This window comes from Echeneis naucrates, chromosome 5 (genome assembly GCF_900963305.1).
Source record: "Echeneis naucrates chromosome 5, fEcheNa1.1, whole genome shotgun sequence".
NCBI classification, from domain to species: domain Eukaryota; kingdom Metazoa; phylum Chordata; class Actinopteri; order Carangiformes; family Echeneidae; genus Echeneis; species Echeneis naucrates.
In genome coordinates this window covers 19,167,072-19,177,625 of record NC_042515.1, presented here as the reverse complement: position 1 = coordinate 19,177,625, position 10,554 = coordinate 19,167,072, and the positions used below count along the sequence as shown (strand labels likewise).

At 41.0% G+C, this 10,554-nt stretch overlaps 1 protein-coding gene across 2 annotated transcripts in view; it reads right to left on the bottom strand.

Annotated features, from left to right (window-relative positions):
* Positions 1 to 553: 553 nt before the first annotated feature.
* Positions 554 to 10,554, bottom strand: part of tafa1b (TAFA chemokine like family member 1b) — a 100,404-nt gene continuing 90,403 nt past the window's right edge. Inside the window, exons 4-6 of one of the 2 annotated variants that reach the window (XR_003840751.1) lie at positions 7,328 to 7,452; positions 5,911 to 6,002; positions 4,488 to 4,639 (exon numbers count right to left, since the gene is read on the bottom strand). Coding sequence is in view for 1 of the 2 variants with exons in the window: in XM_029502723.1 (XP_029358583.1) it covers positions 645 to 662; positions 7,328 to 7,452 (143 nt within the window). In the remaining variant the exon portion in view is untranslated. Of the gene's footprint in view, positions 663 to 4,487; positions 4,640 to 5,910; positions 6,003 to 7,327; positions 7,453 to 10,554 lie in introns of those variants that run through there. The other variant, XM_029502723.1, reaches the window with a different exon arrangement.

The window sequence follows — 10,554 nt, the reverse complement described above, 5'->3', positions numbered from 1 at the left end:
GAGGCCAAGAGGGCAGACTTCGAAGCCTCCCAGAGATTCTTCATTAACTCTCATAGGTTCGTGGTCATGTTCTCTGACAATCCAGTTCATTTCAGCTAACTCTTCTCTCTGTCTTCACAGCAATGCCATCCAGCTAATGTAGTCTGACTCAAATGCCTTCCACACAGAAATAAATGGATATCATAGTAATTTCTCTCCCATAGTTCTGTTTCTCCCATGTGCAGTTCCATATAAGCCCCTCAACCCATTTACCTTCAGGAAGGCAGGCAGGGGTGAACATCTTCAAATAATGTTTTAACAACCTCTAAATAACCCCCGCTAAGCTGTTTCAGTTTTTCAAGGGGAGACAAAGTGAGGGAAACAGAGAGAGAGAGACAGAGAGTAGGTAGGAAAACTGGCCACAACTGTGTGGAAGAGGAGAGTCACCAACATGGGGCTCATTGATCAAACAGGGGATTAGTCTGGTTTGAAATCCTTGGCACCACGCAAGCAAAGCTGTTTTATCTGGGTGGATATCCTTTCTGTGGTCCCAGGTAATCCAGTCAGTAGCCGTGGATGTAATAGTTTTAGTCCGTTCGGTGAGAAGAGAAAAGGGTAGATGAGGGGAAGAGCCTGGCACATAGCCCTGCAATGGGAGCTCTCTGTTAGGTCCTGGGATGAATCTGCAACACACAGGGGGAAGAGGAGAGGAGAGAAAACACACACACACTTAGATAGAACAAAGGCATACAAGTGTGCGAGGGTTAGACCCTGAAGAATCGCTCCCTTCGAGTCTTTTGAACTACTGAAGCTTTGTACAGCCACGCCTCACTCCCTTTCACTATATGAGTGGAAACCACGGTGAAAATGAAAGTGTCTTTGGTGTTTATAGGTGACAGGAATATATGTGTGAAAAGCTTTCCACAAGAGGATGAAAGAAAACTAATGCGTTTCCATGTTGTGTATGTCTGCTTCACAAACACTGGCATATCTTTGACTTTATCTTAGACCATTTTAGCAACATCCTTATCACCCAGGCTCACTTGCCCCTCTTGTTTGCACCTTCATACCAAGCCAGCCAATCAAAGCTGAGGATTTTCCTCCAACATGATAAAATGACTTTGGCTTTGCTAAATGGGATCGGGGCCCCCACTGTGGAGTCTGAGCTGTCTCTCCGTGACTCTGGTTCAGGGACTGTTATTCAGCCTCAGCTGCAAACCTGGACACATTTCAATGGTACATTGTGCGACCTTGAGACTGCTATTGAATGTCCAGCTTTTCAACATCCTGCTCAACCTGAAGCTCAACCAATACAGACTGTGTGATGTCAACAACAGTTAAAGCAGCTGAGTTCTTGGCCCTTCCATGGCCATCTACACGGCCAACAAATATAAATATTTGCCAGAATATGCCTTCAACTTCCTTTTATCACATTTTCCAGCTATTTCACTTCTTTAAGATTTCAGAGGGAACAAATTTGAAAGCACCTGCACAACGTGGAGCAAATTAGAAATCCCATAATCCTGTTCAGCTAAGAAACCCAGCCATGACATTTCCAGCAGGCCTGGCAGGTGGTGGCCAGGTGTTTGGATTTCATTGTAGAAGCTGCTACTTGAGACTGTGTGAGCTGTGGCACAGTCTCACAGCGGCAATATGTTGGACACACCAGCAAGAGAGCCAAATTATTTCATTAACCTATTTTTTTCTCCTGTGGGTAGAGTAGTGTGCACCTGTATTTGTGTACAGTGTGGTGTGCTAAAGCAGAGGCAGGCTTTATAAAGTGGCTTTACTTTAATGCATAATTTTTAGACTCCACAAACCTTAATTTTAGTAGCTTAGTTCATTTTGGAGTGAGAATCTATTGTTTGAAAAGCTTGAATGGGGCCACAGTGTTAGGGTTAACAGGTTTTAAGATTTTACTTACATTTATATGCATTTTCCACTTTCCCTTTATTATTTTTATCCCTACATAATGAATGAAGCTATCACATATAATGTCATCATAAAAATGTTCTAAAGTAAAGATTTTCCTGTTCTATCTAACGGAGCCCTTTAGGGGGCAAGGTTTGGGTCAGTTTTTTGTTGTTGTTTTGGATTGATCTGCACAATGAGTGGTGCGGGCGACACCCATTACTGGAATATCTTATACCATAGCAGGTGCTTTTGTCTTCAGGTCGTATTTTTTATTTTTGAAAAATTCCTTTTGTATGAAGGACTTGATTATGTTTGAATTAAAAAAAAAAAAAACTCTGTTCATGCATGTGAATGCAAAGACTACCATCGCCACAATTTCTAAGTTTGAATGGCATTAATATAGGAAGGCTCTAACCTTCAGTACAGTGAATTTACTGTACTGAAGGTACAAGCTCTAAGTAAAATTTAATTAGCTGATTTACACGATCCATATTTTAGCCAACGTTGCACTGGGGGCAGCTGAGCGGACACACAAATAACGCAGTCGGATATCATATCACGAGGTAAAGCCAAAACATTTTCTCCACTTGACCCCTATGGGGCTCCGTACTATCTTGTGTGTAGTTATTGATGGCCTCGCTGAGTGTTGTTGTTTGTTTATAGTCCAACATTAGCAGTTGGCATATGTGAAATATGCCAACTGCATTTAGGCTTTCAAAAATCCAAAAGACGCATGCAAGAACTTTAGTGGTTTATTGTAAAGGGAATCAGGGCGACCGCAGGGATATCCTACAAAAATACATCTGACATTTTCAAGAGGCTTCTTTCAGAATTTAACCTTTCTCACAGTCAAAGAAAGACTCAAGCACCACAGACAGTGTAATCTATTGCAGACTATGTAATTGAAAAATTTAGGCAGCTACACTGCAGTGCTCCTCGGCATTGTTCTACAAGGCTTCAAAATCACACTCTTGACAAGTTGATGTTGCTCTCCAGGCCTTGTCACAACATCTTGCCCCATAAAATTTGACTCTTATCTCTTATGATTCTTAAGCATATCCTGTACATACTATGAGCTCATATGGATCATCGACAATACAACAACGCACCAAAATGGCGGAGCAGAAGAATGGCCTCTCTCGAACAAGAGCTTTAACGGGTTATACATTGCAGCTCACTCTTTATCTCAAACAGAATCCACCAGAGGTTTGTTGGCAGGAGGAAAATGGTTGTATGCAAATGCTGTCATTTAAACCCACGTGCATGTGTGTGTCTGTGTGTTTGTGTGTCTGTGAGACTCAAAGTGTCTATTCTTTTTTGTCCTCTGTCTCTTCAAATGAACAGTGCAGCAGGTAGCAGTGGATTGCTCAAGGATTTCCTGCCTATCCCGTCTTTGCTGGCAACTAAGCCATCTGCATTCAAATTTGCTAGCTGCATTAAATTGCAATTTACTCAGACTTCAGTTAGTAAAAGGAGCCAAGGACAATTGCCTTAGCGAAAGAATTTAGTGCAAACACAGCCTACCCTTTCCCCCTTTCTCGTTTAGTGCTGAACAAATCAATCATGCCAGCTGAGAAACCTCTTCAAACAGCAGTAAAGAGCACCCTCTAAAAACAGAAGACTCCAGACAACAAAATACATCAAGATCCATTTAATGTGACATTGACAATGGAAAAAGCAAAGAAAACAAATATAAATTAATCAGTAGCTCTTGGAATGAACTCCTCCACTCCAAACCTGTATAAAATTGTCATGAGGATGACAACCTGGGCAGTCTTTGCAGCCATCTGTCGGCTTGCAGTTTCATACTTTTCAAAAAAGTCATTTATTATTTATCCAAAAATGAAACACTGTTTACCATATGTGTATGATTTTTATGTTGCTCTTCATGATGACATTCAACAGGAGTGGAGGAGGAGGATGAGAAATGTTGCTAAGCACAGAGGTGAGAGATGATTTTCTCCGTGAAGTTGAACTTCACGTTGCATGGCCGCTTGGAGTTCATTTTGATCAACTGCGGAGCGTGGTCTCCCGGTTTGACAAATTAAGATGGTGATGCATCTGCTGGTAGGTCACTTTTGCTCTGAAACTGTCTCACAGATGGTCTACATCTTGTCATAGTGTGTTATTTTACTTGAGAAAAATGCCCGTACCCCATGCTCCTCTTAATAAGAGCCATGCTGCTCTCTGAACAGCAAGTAAATTGTTAGGCAGGCCACACACTATAAAGTGTGAAAGAGCGTAGTGCTTCACTGGATTGTAATGCTTAGCACTCACTAATCAGAGCAATTACATACTCCAAAGTGGAACTACTGTGGACTTACACAGTTGAAAGAAAAACCGTATATAAACAAGTGGAAGTGTGATATAATTTATTGCCTGATGATATTCCTGCTTTGATACTGGTGATGCACTGTAGCAGAGGAACAGTGTGGATATATATATATATATATATATATATATATAAACCCCCAACACAATTCTTTTTAACTGCATCAAAATCAAGGGCGAAGAATTAGTAGTTCGTGTCAGCCTCTCTCACTCTGCCTGTTTCTCTGAAGGTGTATAATTGTTTGGAGGGAGCAGAAATGGATTGATCTATTTAGCCAGTGGAGCAGGTAATGCAGATCTATGGTGGGTGAGTGTTTTGGAAGGTGCTTCCCAGCCTCGCTCTCACTGTGACTTCCACAAACAAAATGGGCTGCCTTGTCTGCTGCTACAGAACAGGCAATGAAGGGCTCCCTCTCTGAAAGACATAAAGAAAGGAAAGAAGAAACATGGGTGTCAGGCACTGGCTTTGCTAGGCTCTTTTACTTTTCATGCCGATTTCTATGAAAGATGGTGACGAAGTTGGTGTGTGGGTGAACATGTGCCTGCGTGCCTCCCTCATTGTGCTTCACTGACATTTTTCAGAGCAAAATGAAAACCTGCAGGAAATAAAATGGTTGGGAATGAAAAAACGCAAACAAACAAACAAGTAAATAATGAAAAAAAAAAAAAGTTGTCTCGTGGGCTTGCTTACTTGTGACAAAACAAATACAAATGAGGCAATTTGGCCTGAGAGGCAGGTGAATGAGGAATGTTGATCAAAACAGAGAGCAGAGTGCAGGATAAAAGCCCTTTCATGTAGCCTGTGGGCAATGCTGTCTGCTGATAGCTGCTTCAACCAGACCCTCAGAGGGGGATCAGGATATCAAGTGGACTCTGATAAGGAGCCACACAACGAAAAAGGGAAGATGTCTGCCCGGGGGTCTCACGCACACATGAGCATACACGGACAAACACATACATATCAAACACATCAAACGTGTGTGTGCGCACACGTAACTAGGAGGAAACGCAGAGAGGAGCAAGTAGCATGTCACAGATTAGTGCTTAATGGGATTGGCAGACCAGAGCAAGGCACTGTAATCAAGCCCACACAGTCGCCGATAGCAAAAACAGGACATGGAACAAAGGAAGCAATGAAAGGAGGAGGGACTGATCCTGCCATTACACACTGATCACAGACTGCAGTGTTCTGCTGAGGGGTGGACCTGGCTCTATGTGTGTGTTTCTACAGTACTCAGTAAGTGCTCTGCTACGGTATATGCACATTCACCAATCTAGACTACAATTCAGTAATACACCTGTCACCGTTGAGATATCTATATATCCTATGCATATATATGTGTCAGTGTGTGTGTGTATGTATATGTGTATATGTGTCAGTGTGTGCGTGTATATGTATAAAAATACACAGCAACTTTCTTTTTATACTATGTGACTGCTGCCTGTGCTGGGTGATAAATATTTAGAGTGGGTGGCGGTGCGTTCAGTATTTGTGTCACGCCTGCCCAATCATGCACAGCATGTAAACACACACTTGATTATTTTGCGCTGAGCATTTGGGTTAATGAGAAGTCATTGAACATGAGTTGGTCCCACTCCTACTGCCTGACAGTCACGTGCATGCCGTGATGTAGTGAGAGAAAAAGGGAAAACAAAAACAAAGAACAGCTTAAGAAAAAGACTGACCTTTACAGAAGCAAGAATGCAGCTCAATTTCAGTTGACGCATCCCCTGCATTTTGCTTCCGGAAGCTAAAAAGGGGAGTATGGCTGGGTGTTCTGCAAAGAGAGGGTCAAGAAAAAAAAGACACGTGTGTATTGGGTAGAAAAGCACCTTCAGGCCTGACCAGGGCCCTTTTATCTTAAGGTTTTGATTCAATTAATATGAAGCTATTTTACTCATAAATATGCATTAAGCTTTTCTTTATTTATGTACAAAATTCTACACATTACAATCTTTTCTCTACAAAAGAAGAGAAACAAAATAAGTTCTGCCAATTTAAAACAATCAATATTTCAAGTCTACTTATTTGAAATTGCGCAAATGACTGAATTGAGATTTAAAGATGCATTCTTTAATAGTGAACCAAGTACTGCACCTTACCTTGACAGGCTGGCAAAACCCCACTCGATCAACTTCTTTCTGAAACTTTTAAGCCTGTGGCGGCTGTGAGGGCCCCCAGTGAGAGCTTTATGTCTATCTGTTGGCGTATAAATCTTCAGAACAACCTTGGGAAGCCCCATGCGGTCTAACCTTCACTGGCGGTTCCCTCTTTCTCCTGCCATCACATTAGTTTCTGCTTCTATTCAAAGTATTCAAAGTTAAGTTGTCACCAAGCACCAAGTGCATATGAGTATGAAGGTTTGGCAGAAAGCGGGGTTGCTGCTCAAGAGCAGGGGGGTGGGAGGCTGAATTAAATAAATACAAACCGGGTGATCAACCTGTCACAGGGTGCTGGACTGCTGGCTTCGAGGATTTAACTCCCTCATTATTTTTGCATGCTGCATTTGGAGTTGGTTTACAGAGCCGAGAGGCAGTGCAGGAACAGAGAGACCGTTAACTTTATCTCTGCGAGGTGTGTGGCCTGAGGCAGAGCCCACCTGTTTGTTTACTGTCTTTTTTATATTTGCTCTTTACCACTATGGGCCCTCATGGATAGGTAGCGCACATCAAAACAGAGTCTGCCTTGTTTTACAGAGGCGATTGTTGATATGCTGACACTCGCCCAAATCACCTTTTACCGACGGGTTTGATACAGTGTGCATGTAATTGTTTGATGACAGAAGATTAAAGATGAATTAAAAATGAAGCAGTCAAGTGGCAGAGAAGCTTTGTCAAAGCATTTAATCCAAGTACTCAAACACATCTTCTTCTTATTTTGTTGCAACATCCTTATTTCATGTATCAGAGGAAAAATGGAATATTAAAGCAAAATATGTCTGAAATTTTAGGCAGTGTCTTTGTGAAAATGATGTATGTGCACTTGTGTGTGAATGTGTATTCCTGTGTGTGCATTGGTCTCTGTATGCAGATGGATGAATTGGTGCTTTGTTGTGTGTGTGTGTGTGTGCGCGTGTGTGTGTGTGTGTGCATGTGGTCTCACCCTTGTGGTCTTGATTTTGTTCCCAGAGGAGCACATCCATCCAGAGTTGTCAGGCAGAGTCTTACACTCCTCACCCTCCAGACACGGTTCCATCTCACACCACCATTTTCCAATTACAATGGATGCTGTGGAGAGTGAGCACAGATATGCAAAGCAGGTTAGTTTATCACACACACAGCAGTGTGCTCTCATATTCATGTATGTATGTCCACAGCACAGGTGGGTATCAGAGGTAAAGCAAATAATAACATAAAATCAAAAACACAAGGAGGAAAATGTAGGTGGAATCATCACAAAAAGTTGAACAACTGCTGATGCCTCCAATGCAAACGTATTTTGTGTACATGTTACACAAAGGCACACTTGGATATGTGAACTCCCACACGATTTATTATGAGCAACTCCTGAGGTACACACAGCCATGTATCTAAATGAATTTTTTTCCTCCTCTTTGGCCTCAGAGCAATTGTATCATTACTGCACGGTTACTTCTGTTGACAATAATGTCTTATACCAACAGAAATGAATCATTATTTCATTTTTATATAGCTACATCGCATGTTAGGGAGCAATCTCATTTTTAATCAAAACTAATTGCCTCTCATTAACATTGACTAAATTCTTTCTCCAGCTATGTGACAAAAACAAATATGTTCTCATCTTCTCATCAAGATCCTGCCCTCCCTTGATACCTCTCTTACTAACTGTGTGAGAGAGAGAGAGTGTGTTTTCTAGGTGTCAAATGTATAAAAGAAATACCTTTCGTCATAGGTGAGTCACCCGTGTGAATCACAATAGAAGATAAAATCTATTCAAATAGAAACTAGAATAAATAACTTGGTTTTAACTTAAAGTATATATTGCTAAGATGAACTTACCACAGCCACATATATTCAGTTCATCATGACAAAATATGCTTCCCTATGTTTTCACACCGAGTTGTGTCACAAATGTAATATTGTCCTCTGATCCCTTGTAACTATTGAGCCAAAAGCCCTGTTGTAAAAATGCATTTTAAAGACTTTTCTAAACCTAAACCACATTTTCAAAGTCAAATTCTGATTCATTTATTAACCATGATGTTTGAAAAACTTTTTGTTTCCACCCTTCACTGTAGGAGAAGTGGGAGGTTTCTGACAGGAAATGTGAAAAGTTCAAAGTAATTTTTCAGATGATAAGTCAAAATTCTCCTGACAAAAAAAATTCAGCATGATTTATATCTTTTTTAAATGCACTGTTTAAATAACCAAAAAAAAAAAAACAAAACAAATCCCAAAACACATCTTCCCTTTCATCACACTGTGACAGAAAGAGGATATGAAGGTCAAATGATTGGGTGAATATGAGGTCTTAAATGATTTCACTTCCCAAACCAATTTTTTCAACCTTTTGGAAAAAAAAAAAAAAAAGTTTCCCCCCTCTTCTAGCCTGCGTTGCCAAGGTTACAGGCCAACCACCAATCATTTGTGAGTATGAGCAACATGCCATCTCAAACTGATGGAAGAAGACAGTTTAAGTGCAGTCCCTCACAGCACAGAGTGTCTGAAGTGTGGACACACACACACACACACACACACACGCAGAAACGCCCCACCACTCCTCAGTGAACGCAGTGCATTTCCTGACTTCCTCCTTTTTTTCTGTCCAGAGCCTCGAGGATGTTGAATGCTAGAGTGAGAGCATCCACTAACCAGCTGTGAACCTGCCCTTAGGCTTCCCCCATGACTGTTTACCTTAGCCACTAATTACCACGTGTTGGCACATCATCCACCGTGCTCCTGCTATCTTGCTTTTTCTCCCTCTGTCTTCATCCACGGGCTAAATATGCACCTCACATCATTAATCATGTTTACATTCAGCTGCGTTTTAGGTGCAACACTGCGCTGGAGGTCCTTGTTAAGCAGCAAATTATGACTTGGCTTGCAGAGATGTGTTTAATCAGTTTTATCAAGTAATGATGATGTGGTGCGAAGCTGCCACTTGGTTTAGCCACTTCTTATTGATGCAGAAAGCGCCGGGGAAAGTGAGAAGTTCTTTTTCATTATACTACCCGAATGAGGAGAATTTATATTCGACTATGTGAAAGCAGAGACCGCTTTAAATTGAAAATGGTAAATAATACCTACAAAACAAAAAAAAAAAAAAAGTATTCCTTCAAATGGAGAGAGAAAAGAGAGGAAGCGGGGAAGAGACAGAAAAGAAAGTGAAACCAGGCTGGATATTAAAACACTGCCTCACCTGAGCTGCTTTGTGGGAAAGGTGAATGATATTTACTCGAGTTCAAAACACTGAATTTACTCCACAATCTGTGCCCTGAAATGTGTGCATATCAAATATAGATTATTATATTATAGATCAGTGGAAAAAGGCTTCATTCATATAGGAAGGCTTTTATTCATATTATTTGTTGCATCTATCTTTCATTTCCTTGATGTTTAACATTTTTAAAACATTTTTGTAGAAAAGAGCTAGAATAGCACATGGTTGGATTAATAATCAAATCCTGGGTTGCTGACTTTTATACTATATTAAAACATTTTTTTAGTGGTGAGGCGTTTTAATGTGTGACAAGGCAGCGTGCTCAGTAATTACTGTCTTGTTGGCTCAATCCAGATGAAAAACCATCATTGTTTCATCCAAACAACAGTGAACAATCTGGGAGCTTTTGATTGCATGTGCTTCTGCTCATGTTACCTTTTTACCTCCTTTTGTTTTATCTTTATTTGCTATTGCTGTCTTCAGTGCTGAATGCTTTCTCCTGAGATTTCATTTTTCAAAGGATCTACTGGTCTCCATCTCTCAGCTATCAGGCGTCTCTTCTATGGAACCAGCCAGTATCAATCCGGGGGGGGCTGATGCTGGGAGATCAGGCTTAAAACTTTCCTTTATGACAAAGCCTACAGTGTAATTACTCTTTTTATTTTAGTTGTGCTGCTATAGGTCCCTCTCTCTCTCCCGTACATTACAACATCACGTCACTAACACTTGTTTTCTTCCTGTCTGTGTTTCCTCCCTCCTGTCCCCGTCCTACAGGTGTTGAATCATCTCTGTTCCATGTTCCCGCTCAATATCTGCTGCTCCCAGAGTTACCCTTAGTTATCATTACACACTGCAGATCGCTTCTCATTGTTACCTCTTCTCCCCAAATGCCAATATTTACCACTTCACATTTAGAGCTACCAGGTGCATTCACTGTATGTTTTGTTTGTATTTTCCATGGCATCTTT